This window comes from Camelus ferus, chromosome X (assembly GCF_009834535.1).
Source record: "Camelus ferus isolate YT-003-E chromosome X, BCGSAC_Cfer_1.0, whole genome shotgun sequence".
In the NCBI taxonomy this organism is placed as follows: domain Eukaryota; kingdom Metazoa; phylum Chordata; class Mammalia; order Artiodactyla; family Camelidae; genus Camelus; species Camelus ferus.
This window is the reverse complement of record NC_045732.1, coordinates 32,950,224-32,963,052: the sequence shown is the minus strand read 5'-3', so window position 1 is coordinate 32,963,052 and position 12,829 is coordinate 32,950,224. Positions and strand designations below refer to the sequence as shown.

Here is a 12,829-nt window from a genome sequence, read left to right as displayed (position 1 = left end):
CAACTACCCCTCCAAATATTTCAATAGTCCCTTTTCCTCCCTTGCAATAATCATTTTGAAGAAAAGCCTCTCTTTACTAAGTCCTGAGCTGTTTTTCTTTCACACAAGTTTTCCACAGGATAGTGTGCATTTGTTTATTTATATATTTATTGAAGTGTAGTCAGTTTACAAAGTTTTGTTAATTTCTGGTATAAAGCATAGTGATTCAGTTACATATATTCCACACGGTAGTTTAAATATCAAACTTCCCTGGAGAAGTAAATCAATTAGTAAAATATATATTCATGTCTTATTTTAGAAGATTAAATGCATTGTAACAATACTCTTTTAGATAATTTTTTTCCTTCCGCAAAATAATTTTATCTATTAAATAAAACTTACTTTCCAAGGTCACAATTTAATTCTGGCAGTATGGTTGGTTCTGGTCCATCAGTAGTTACCTTCAGTAAATACCAAAACTCTATACCTGTATGAGGCTGAAAAATAATGCTGGTGGAGAGAAATATACAAAATCTTGTCAGCAGTTTTAGTTTGTGCATAATATGAACTTGGCAGGAAAAAAATAAATCCCAAATAAGTAGTTTCAAATATAATATTTGACAATTACTCTGTGACACATTCTACTTTTGTTGTAGATATATTTAAAATTATTTCCATTTTTGGTGAGAAAATCACTTCATTATTCAAGAAAAAGTGTTATCATTACTATGTGTTTAATAAATTCCTGTTGAATCAATGAAAAATGCTTAAACAGAGGTGATTCAAATGTCTTACAGGAGCTATATCAAGCAAAGTCCTGCATGTGAACTGTGAGTAAATCAAATTTAGTTTGTTGAGTCGAACACATGCACATTTTCATGTGAAGGCTATCTAGTCACATGCAGCTCTGGAGAGCTTCCTTTATCATCAGTATGTGCTCACCTTTGGGGAGACAGAGACAGATTGTGTGATAGTCTAAAAGTAAAACTGTGCCAGTATCCCAGCTCTGTCATCTTTTATTTGTACGGCCTTGAACAAGTCACCCAACTTTTTGAACTTCAATTTCATCACTTATAAAATGGGAGCAATCATTTCTACCTCTTATGGTTACTGTGAGAATTTTAGGTATGTATGCATGTAAAATACACGTTCCAGTGATGACAACAGAGCAGGCAGTCAGTCAGTATCAGCCCAAAGTACATCTTTTAATGTATGGTGATAAAGAAAATTCAAGATTCAGTCTGTGCTCACAAAGCCTCTATAGTCACACTGGGGGGAGAAGACGAGCCCATATTTCTAATGGTAATCTATCAAAATAGTGCCTTTTATAATACATTATAATTTACATTTTCATGCTTCACATTATAAAATTTTTATCCTTTGAAATTTCACAAATATATTCATTTATTTATTGTTCATTAAAATAAGAATTATTCTAACTCTGAAAGAGCATATAAACTAGCAAAGGGCATCTTCACAGAGTAATGCAATGCACTGTACACACCAATACTAAGTATAATCTTTAAAACTATAATAAATAAATTAGATGACTTTTGAAACAAATAAAGTTGATTATTTTACTATAAGCTAAGTTAATCATGAGCATAGAGGCTATGTGTTTGTGTGTGTGTATATGAATACACAATGCAAAGAAAGTTTTTCATAATTATGCTGTGAGAACACTTGTCATTGCACTCTTAATATATGCATGTATTTGGGTGTATGTTAGTGATCTGTATTTAATTGAGAATATAAAATATAAATGAATTTTCACTAGGAAAATTGGAAATTTACCCCTTAGTCCTTATGGAATCATTTTCATTTGGTTCAGTTTTTACAGAAAAATATGGTTATTTAAAAGTGAAATGAAAGAGAGTATATCAGGAGCAATTTAGGAATTATTTGACATGATAGTCTAACAAATAATATTTTTGCACTAAAAAATAATGGTAACTCTGAATTAGTACATTTTATCAATGAATTGTATTAAAGTTAAAACTATGAATAAGTATAATCTGAATGATTACAGCATGCAAATAAATAATTTTACAGATTCATTTCAAAGGATCAACAATAAAACATAATGCCACACTCAAATCCTACCTTTCCTCTTTACAGTCTGTAGTCGCTGGAGTATACCTTATGACGGACTTGACAGATTGTAATGGAAACAGGGAAAGTTTCCTGTTACCACTAAACGCAGCACTCGATAACTGCACCTTTATGTGAATTATTTTCCTTTTTGGATTAAAGAGAGGGATTTTGATACAAACATTATCCTAGAATTACAAAACAAAAACATAATCAGCTCCTAGTGTCAGCACAGAGTCACTGTCCTATGGAAGCCAATGCAAGGAAAACTTTTACACAACATTAGGCCATGTGTTTTATTTTTCTCCTTGATCCACTATTGAATGTATCTCACTCATTTTTAACCTCTCATACATTTTCCTTGTTTAGCCTTGGTACATGGTAACATTATTTTTTTCAACAACAAATACTCTAAGAGATCCATTGAGCGAAATGCTAAGGAAACTGCAAAATTACATTTAAAATATATTTTTCTTTAGTACCATTATTACTGTGAGGTCTGTCTGTCAATGTTTCCTCTAGCTGTGGCACTCAGACTTCAGGACGCATAAGAATCATCTGTAGAGGCTGCTAAGATATAGAGGACTGGCCCCCTTCCTCAAAGATTCTGATTCAGTAGATCTGGAATGGGTCTCAAAAACTTCTATTTTAAAAAAGCTGTGGCTGCTGCTGCTGATTCAGAGGACACACGTTTAAGCAGCTCTCTACATGAGCATCAAGTTCTAGGTACAATTTCAACTAAGAACTCAAATTATGCTGATGATATGACTCCCTCCTGGTTTAGATTCCTTCCTTCTGTCTGGTTTCTCCTGTCCTGCCTCCTAAGCTACATCCACTCAGTCCTGGAAGGCACTCTTCAGGTTCCAAGACATTTTCTGATCTGCATTCTGATCCATTCTGGCTAATGACATATTTCATTCCACTACGGCCGTGATCACCACTACTTGAAGCAAATATGTTAAATGTGATTAAACAGGCAGGATATATCTCAGTCTTAACAAAGACCAGTTGTCTATAATGCCTTAAACAAATGAAATTTGAGAATGTTGGACATTTTAGTCATAATTTAAAGCTTGGAAATGGATGTACTTTAGAACATGGAGCTATTTTGAAGTTTATAAAATCACATTACAGGAGTGACAAAAAAATCCTTGATAAGTTGGTGGGGACGGGTGGTGATGCGGAGAGAGTTATTCACAAAACGTATCTTCAAGAGACATGACAGCTTCATCCATGGAACAAGTATTTGCTTGATTACCTCTAAAAATTATGAGTGGACAAATACTGTATTTTAGGGGAATGGAAATAGCATTTAGTGTGGTAAACAACATCTGGTAAGAAAGATGGAATTCAAGGATATATACAAGTTTACAATTACTAGATTACAGTAGATACCATTTGTTACAAATCAGATTTATTTATGAATGCAATAAAAATGACCATCTAAGATAGTTTCAAGGGGTACTAGAATCATAGATTCCTAAAATAAATGGGCATTAAATTCCTATAGTAAAATATCCAGGGTTCATAATTATAAAGAAGGAAAAAATATAAAATACAAAGAACTCAACAATGGCATTGCATCACAAAGTTTACTATTTCCTAGGTAACTTGACAGATTTTATAAGACTGTTAAAGAACATAGCCTCCTACAAAGTTTCTGAGAGTCACACAAATCAGCAACTAAACCAAAGGAATATGCCATGATAACAAATACCAACAACCATATATTGGCCTAGAAACTATGCCCAGGTCTTTAAACAGAAAATTGAAATGTCTTGTCCAGAAATGAAATTTTGGATTAGACGTTTGTGCTGGTCTAGTACTCTGATATTTTTCTGAGAAGATCAGCATCAGTTTAAGACAATGTTACAGCTTCTTCAGAGCAGTAAAAATGCTAAGATCTAAACCACTGACTTTCAGAATAATTCATTTTTTTTCTGGGGGAGGGGAGGAAATTAGATTTACGATCGATTGATTGATTGAGGTACTGGGGGTTGAGCCCAGGACCTCATGCATGTTAAGCATATGCTCTACCACTGAGCTGTACCCTCCCCATCACCAGCAGAGTAATTCATTTTCTATCACGATTGGCCCATATACACACACCACTGAAAAAAAAGTTTCACAAAACAGTCCCTACTCTTACCACATGTGATTTCTCTGATACTTCTATTTTCTTCTCTTCTACTGTATTCATTTATTTTTAAAAAATGTTCATTTTGAGACCTGTACATTGAAAAACTCTGGTCTAAAGAGGAAAAAAGTACTGGAATATTGAATTGCTCTATGTCTTTTATCAGATATAAATTTTCAACTCAAAATAAAACAAAACCATTTTAAATCTGTTTCCTCTGTGAACTATAAGTCATATAACAGAAGTATGTTTTTTGTTACAGATGTGTTGTGACATTCTACGTGGTTAGCCAAATCTCTTGGGAAATGTGGCTGGCAGCTAAGGGGCATCTTTGTTACTGCTCTTCCTTGACACATCCATGGCAAGTATCACTACCTGATTATTTCACTCTTTCTTATCCAGTAGGTCTGGATGCCCCATCAAAATCTTTCACAGAGCAGCCTTCCAGGCAGCAATCCTCAACTGCTTTGAACTACCAGCACTAAGCAGCACTGCAGTCTCTGGAGAATCCTTGCAACCTAATTCTCTGGAGTCTCAAAAATAACAAAAGATTCATACCTTCTCTGAAGAGCAAAATTTTAATTCAGAGTATTTGTAATGAAAACTTCATCACTTCCTACTCTCATTGGGTCAGAACAAATAAAGATTATGGGGGTTTTTTTTTGTCCATAAAAGCCTAATTGAGTCAATGACAATTCAATATGCACTAGCAAGAAGTATTTTTCACCATATCCTTTCCTAGAAGATAATCATGAGTTCATTATACAAGGATTAATTTTGAGCCCCCAAAACAAAGTAATATTAATTTAAATAAGACATAGTATTAAGGAAAACTTTCATTTTAATTTAATCAATTTGAAAACATTACCAACTCAATAAATAAACTGTCCTGAAGGGTATTTTGAAGTGTTCTATGTAATTCAGAAGAAGTGATAACTATAAACTGTCTCGGTGATTTTCCCAAATTGAAAAGTCAGCGTCAGCAGTACAGAACTCAGATGACCCAGGTAGATAGCTATAAACTACAAATACCGTTGTCATTCCTCTGCTACTGCCATCTGCATGTCACTGTCCCTACAGAAGTCATGCCTCATACCCCCACCCCATCATCTCCAATCCTTCACCACCAAACCTGAGGCATACAGAATGCAGAGGTGCAATCGAGGTGGGTGCTAATGTCAGACTGGGGATGACGTGGGGTGAGGACACACTGATAGGCACTGAGGAGTTGTGAAAAAGCCAGAAACGCCTGAACAGTCTACAGGTTTGTTCATGTGTATTCAGACATTTCCCATAACCTTGAAGGGGGGAAAAACTATGAAAAGCGGTGACAAACAGATATTTATCTAATTACAGGGACAAATTCCTAGGAAGTATCCTCCTGCTTGGCTGTTTAAGATAGGTTCACTCTAGATACAGATATAATAAGAAATATATATGTATGTATATGTGTGTGTGTGTGTGTGTGTGTGTATACACCTATATATGTATATATTTGCCTATATGTACAGAGAATCAATCAATCTCTTACATGTGTATATATACATACACACACACACATATATATATATACAATTATTTAACACAAAATAGACCATGAGATTTTTTTAAAATTTGATTTAAGAATTGTTCACAATTTGTCAAGATACATTCAAAGCAGAATGCTAATTTTTGCTACTTCAACATTATATGAAGAAGAAAAATTTCAATAATGTGCAAAATTCATGATATATTCTGTGACAGGGCACAGAAAAAATAAAGAATATAAAAATATGAAGGAAAGAAGAAAATACATAACAAAGTAAATACCTCAAAATACAGCTTTTTCATATGATGGAGGCTAAAATTTTAAACTAGAAACTTAATTGGAAATGGTTGGCAACTCATATGTTATTATACTTAACACCAAGTGGATTAATAGTGTTTTTAACTAAGCTCCTCTCTTACTAGCTTGTGGAGAGATTTCTGGGTCTCATCACTAACAACATAATGCATTTAACTGAAGGTTGCTTATAGAATGAAAAACCAGGTAAAGAAATGGTCATGCAACTGTCACTGACAAGAGAACAAATATTATAGAGGCTACGACTGATTTAAAACTTAAAGCGTATAAGGTGTCGTTGACACACTCAAGATTTGTTTTTAGCTCATTGCTATGTATTGGGATTATACTGACTATCAACGGGAAGGCAATAGATTAGTCTCATCATTCTCCCACAGCCAAACTATACGACATACAAGAGATTTTTGTGTTCAAACAAAAGGCACTACATGTTAAAATTTCCAAGAGAGAGGTGATCATTTTATAATGTATAAAAATAATGAATCCCTATGTCATGCACCAGGAACTAACATAGTGTTGTAGGTCAATTACACTTCAACAAACCAATAAACTAACAAACTCATAGAAAAAGAGGTCAAGTTTGTGGTTATCAGAGCCAGAGGGTGGGGGAGGGAAAATTGGATGAAGTTGGTCAATAGGTGCAAGCTTCTTGTTATAAAATAAATAAATACTAGGGATATAATGTACAACCCGATAAAGATAATTAACAATTCTGTATGTTATATAAAAATGGTGTTAAGAGACTAAATCCTAAAAGTTCTCATCACAGGGAAAAACTTTTTTTCTTTTTCTTTTATTTTGTATCTATATAAGATGATGGATATTCACTAAACTTTCATGATGTATGTAAGCCAAATCATTATGCTGTGCACCTTAAACACCTTAAACTTATGTAGTGCTGTATATCAATTATATCTCAGTAAAACTGGAAGAAAAAAAATTCAAAGAGAAATACTAAATACTTTACACAAAAGAGAATGGACTACTAACAACCAATTGTTGTTTATTGTGAATATAATCTGATTTTTGGAACTGGCTATCAGAAATAATGGAATTTGTGTGCCTCGAGGAGTAAATATTTCTCACAAAAACCCTGCTTTAAGAGATTCTAACTGGTGATTCATCTCTAGGGAAAGTGTGGAAATTGGGTTGAATGCCACAAAAGCTAAGATGCAGGTGGAAAATCAGAGAAGGCTTAGTGTCTTGAAGCTCCATTGCCACAGCTGATGATTTAAGGATTAAGTAAAGTATTTCTCAAAAGTTTAGCAAAAACAGCAAATGCAGTAAAAAAAAATTAGGAAACAATATATAGGTGAGGACAATCATTTTAGTGTACTTCCTGAAGTATTCAGAAAGCTTCCTCTTCAAGACATGCACATAGGAGATGGTATAGCTCAGCAGCAGAGTGTGTGCTTAGCATGCCTGAGGTCCTGGGTCCAATCCAGAATATAGTCATTAAAAAAAAAAAAAGTGCACAGAGGTTTATTTGATGGGATTATTTAAAAGAACCCATACCATCCCTACCAACTAAATCTTCATGTCCGAAAGTTACAGAGCTAATAATAAGTTTTTACCTTAGGTGGTTACTATTAGAAAGGTGGGAAAATGCAAATAACTTGGCAACAACATCACTGTCATTGGTAGCCTATGTGGGTAGAATTAGTTGAAAATGACTCCCCTTCACCAACTTCAGTTGAAAGTGAACATTTAATTAGTACAGCACACCAGCTTACAGCAATCTAGTAGTTGCTGATGCTAAGTTTTGTTCCTTATTAGTAAGGAAGCCAATGTCCCCCTTTTTGAGGTACCACATCATGGTCCCAATTTCTTCTGGACCTACTTTAAAAGTTATTTTTTCTCCTGTGTCCTGATAAAGAGATAACTGTCATATGTGAGCAAAACTTGCCACCTCAAAATGTCTGTTCGACACTTGGATTATTTCAAATTGGAAAGAATCAACACCCAAAAGATTCAGGAAGAATTTCTGACCTTCCCCCTAACTGCCTAACAGGAGACAGACAGAGGACCTGTTCCAGGAAGGGAGTGATCACTGTAGACTAGTATGAACTAGGTGCAGAGACAGGCAGGAATCCAGCAGAGTCTGTTTGTTAAAATTTCTCTCTGTGTCGCATTGCCTCTGCCTGGCCCAGCAAACATTGTTTACCAAACATTTGCTTTTCCATCTCCATGTGAATTGCCTTCCTCCTCTTAGAAGTCCCATAACACTACCCCCAACATCCTCTTTTGTCTCTAACTAAAGATGGTATTTAAGGTGCCGGTTTCAGCTATTTGGCGAGTTACTCAGTTCTGCTGGGTCTCTCCCATGTACACATGTTATTAAACTTTTATTTGATTTTCTCTTGCTAATCTGTCTCATGTCAGTTTAATTCTCTGACCAGCCAGAAGTACCTACAAAGGCAGAGGAAAATTTCCTCCAGTAATCATTTTCCACAGCAAGTGGTTTCATAATTCACGTTATGCCATTTAAAAATAGTCTTTAAGAAAGATTCTATTCTGCAGTGATAACAGGGTCATGGAAATAAGCATTTTCACTGAATGAAGTGATTCTATCATCATCATATTAAATAATTTTCCACGTAGAAGAGAAAGCTTTTGCAAGTGATACTTGAGTGCATTTCAATAGTTTAACCATCCATTTTCTATGCCTCAACAGAGATTTACCCAGGGAGAAGAAGGTGAGCAAATAATTGATTTATAGACTCAAAGTATTTTAAGTTCTATTTTCTATACTGGAGCAAAAGTTGAAGATTCTAAATAATCACTCTATGAAGAAATCCACCTGCATATTTAAAAATGAAAATAACCATTATTTATGGCTAATTTAAATATTTGATTTAAATAAATGAGTACTAACAATAATTAAATAAAATTAGGTAAATCAAATTAAAACATGATTAATAACAATACTGTGCTCATGTTTCATTTAAATCAAGACTCTCAATATTTGACTTTATCAAATAATCCTGGACATGGATTTAGTCCAGGATTTAATACTTTAATACTTCACATAAGACAATCCTATTCCTTGTCACTATTATTTAAAACCCCAACTTGATGACAGTTGCTTGAACTGTATTTCAAAGTGAAAGGTCTGCTGTAGAAACCAGGGAGAATGAATACTGAAAGAGTCTAGCGAGTACAATCCTGTTTTCATCATGTGTGAGGAAAGCACACAGGCTAAGGTTAAGTCTGTGCTAGTAACTCTTGAAACACGCAGGTAAAATGCTCATCAGTACAGCCATTATGATACCATAGAATTGAAAGATGCTTTCTATAAGCATTTAAGGTGCATATTACTGGATTTAAAATAAAATTGCTATAATTTGAATAATTTATCCAAATATGCTCATTTAACATGGATATTTTTTAAGGACATCGATTTAGGTATACAACTGAAAGCAGATCTTTTGCCCCTTTCCTGTTCGCCCTTTTCTGTCCCCCTCTAACCTTAAAAGAACCTAGTTAAAGGAATGAGATCACTAGGAAATTGAAACTAACTCCTGACTTATGCTCTCCCGAATGCACACCATGCCTTGAAGAATGAAGCAGTTAAAGAATGATTAGCTCTCTACCCCCAGTAGCCCCCTTAGCAATCCTATAGGCAGATCACATGGGCAAGATCACATCTGAAGAGTCAGTCAGTCTGCACAGAATGAAGAAGGATGCAGAACCTAACCTCCCACCTCAATGATTCACTCAGATTTCCCCCTCAATTTTCCCCTTTAAAAACTGTCATGACTGAGCAGAATCTTTGGAGCTGATCTCTGGACATGAGTCCACTGTCTCCCCAGATTGCTGGCTTTTCTGATTAAAGCACCTTTTCCTTCTACTGACACTTGCATCTCAAATTACTGGCTTTTGAGCAGCTGAACCTGAGTTCAGCAACACAACAAAAGCTCCAACTGTTTGCAAAAAGACAGAGTCTATAAATATTCAATGGTCTCTTACCAGAGCAGCACCTTCCACTTGAGTAGTTTTTAAGGGTGGTGCAGGAGTGCTATGGATCTCAAGATAATACCAGACTCGATAATTGTTAATAGTACCATCTGCAAGAAGAAAAAAAATAGCACATCTTAATATAAGCTTCAGAATACCATACTTAATATAAAAATTTGAGAAACATGAAAAGATATCATTTCCAAAGTCTTTTTGATGGACTCATTTGTCAAGAGATCTGAGGGGAGGGTGAAAAGTGATTTCATCACAGTTTGTGAGCAGTAAAAAAGAAGCCTCATCTTGCAGGGCCACGAGAACAGACTGTGAAAAGCTCCCTGCCTCATGCCTGTCCCAGTATCTCATTAAGTGCCCTACAAAAATAAGAGTGTTTTCCTTTTCAGTTAAGAATTAATATTTTGAAAGAAGTAATCGTTAGAGCAGGCAGGTAGCTAGATATGAGCAGAGAAAGGGTGACATGGGCAAATGGCAGAAAATCATACATCTTGTGAACAACGGGGGTCCTTGGACAGACCAAGAAAAACAGGATCCTCTGGACTGATAAAAAACCATTCCTTCTGGGTTGATAAGTGTTCTGGAGTCAGAAGGGTGGGACAGGACAGGAATCCCAACCATCCGAATGTAACCTTTTGATCATTATGACCTCTGACCAAATGTAACCTTTTGCTTATGATACTCCTCATCCGAATGTAACCTTTTGTTCATTATTACCTCATCCAACTTTCCAATCAAGACTAAGTAATGACGAAAAATCCCTCCTCCCAACCTGGGAAGATGGAGCTGGGATGAAGATCAGGAAAGACGACCCCAAACCCCTCCCCACCAGTGAATATTCTGCCCACCCATTTTTACACTCATATAACTTGCTTGCCAAGGAAACTCGGGGCAGTCACCCACCTGGGTCTATCCCTTAATAAATCCTTGTTTCGCTTTCTTAACCTCTGCATCTTGTCTCTAAATTCTTTCTGGGACAAGAACCTCTTACCCCAACATAACCATTCTTTTCCCCTCAAATTGCCGAAGTATTCATAACTTCTAAGTAGAAGTATCTAAATATGGTATTAAAATTCAAATAGAGTACATTTTCAGTACCATAAAAACATAGCCTAGGTTAAAAATCAGGAATAGTTCATGAGATTCCTGGTTTCTTGGGCATGTGAAAGAGGATCCTAGCAATTTAGCCCCCAAAAAAGATGGGTAATGAACTATCAAAAAAAAAAAAAAAAAAAAAAAAAAAGAAGGAAAAAGAAGAAGAAATAACAGGTTCAAGGTGGAGCCACTCACCCTTAGGTCAGTAAACCAAGAGTTAACTGAAGTTTCAACCTCTCCCAGGAATGAAATTTCTGGAATTTCCTGGTCAGCACTAGAGAGATAACTTTGCCCTGAAACAATCTTTTGTTTTCTTTTGCAAATAACCTCCTTGTCCACCTCTTTTCTAGTTTCTATAAAATCTGGGAGTAGCTTTTATTTTCTAGATGGAATGCCATCTGCTTAATGAACTGATGAATAAAGTTAATTAGATCTTCAAATTTACTCACTTGAATTTTGGTTTTGACCAAGACTAAGAGGTGAGAAAATAATGTTTACATCTGGGTTCTCAATTTTTTCTTTTTTTTAATTTTTAAAAACAGGCCTTTATGCCCCTGGTGATGTCCAAAGTCACATTCCCAAATCCTGAAACCAGACCCTGTTCCACCACAACAGTCCGGTGTAGCAGGGTTTCCACCGGCATCAAACCCAGGTTCTTTCCATTTGTTCTTATCTGTTCAGCTTCTCACTTTGATGTTCTTTATTCTTCATTGTTGAGCTAGATTACAGTTTAAGATTACTTCTCATTTGCTTTGACAATGACTAATGACAGTTCATTATCTGCATATTCTTATCAATATTGTCAAATTTTAAAGATTTCAAGAACTGCTATGTTTGAATAAATTATTAGGTAGATCATTATGCCTCTTTGGGCCTCTATTTCCTTGTCTATGTATTTTTTATTTTTATTTTATTTTCCTGAGGGGTAATTAGGTTTATTTATTTATTTTTAAATGGAGGTACTGGGGATTGAACCCAGGACCACGTGCATACTAAGCACACACTCTACCACTGAGCTATACCCTCTCCCCACCTATGAAATGAGGAGCCAAGACTCGTGCAATTCTCAGTTTCTGTCTTCTGAAAAAGAGTGTTTTGTTTTGCATTGCATTACATGACACTGCACTGTATTATTATACTGTATTGTAAGGCACTGAATGGCATTGTATTGTATCAAACTGTATTTTTTTAACATTTTTTATTGATTTATAATCATTTTACAATGTTGTGTCAAATTCCAGTGTTCAGCACAATCTTTCAGTTATTCATGGACATATACACACTCATTGTCACATTTTTATCTCTGTGAGTTATCATAACATTTTGTGTATATTTCCCTGTGCTATACAGTGTAGTCTATTCTACAATTTTGAAATCCCAGTCTATCCCTTCCCACCCTCCACCCCCCTGGTAACCACAAGTCTGTATTCTCTGTCTGTGAGTCTATTTCTGTCCTTTATTTACGCTTTGTTTTTGTTTGTTTGTTTGTTTTTGTTTTTGTTTTTTTAGATTCCACATATGAGCGATCTCATATGGTATTTTTCTTTCTCTTTCTGGCTTACTTCACTTAGAATGACATTCTCCAGGAGCATCCATGTTGCTGCAAATGGCATTATGTTGTCGGTTTTTATGGCTGAGTAGTATTCCATTGTATAAATATACCACCAATTCTTTATCCAGTCACCTGTTGATGGACATTTAGGCTGTTTCCATGT

The 12,829-nt window shown here is 35.2% G+C and overlaps 1 protein-coding gene and 1 non-coding gene across 2 annotated transcripts in view; both read right to left on the bottom strand.

Annotated features, from left to right (window-relative positions):
- The window catches only part of CFAP47 (cilia and flagella associated protein 47), a 359,639-nt gene that overhangs the window by 66,420 nt on the left and 280,390 nt on the right, over positions 1-12,829 (bottom strand). The window contains exons 48-50 of the mRNA XM_032474648.1: positions 10,020-10,117; positions 2,083-2,258; positions 382-489 (exon numbers count right to left, since the gene is read on the bottom strand). Coding sequence (XP_032330539.1) covers positions 382-489; positions 2,083-2,258; positions 10,020-10,117 — 382 coding nt within the window. The remainder of the gene's footprint in view (positions 1-381; positions 490-2,082; positions 2,259-10,019; positions 10,118-12,829) is intronic.
- On the bottom strand, positions 12,069-12,140 carry TRNAT-AGU. The gene has a single exon. It is a non-coding gene; the product is annotated as a tRNA-Thr (tRNA).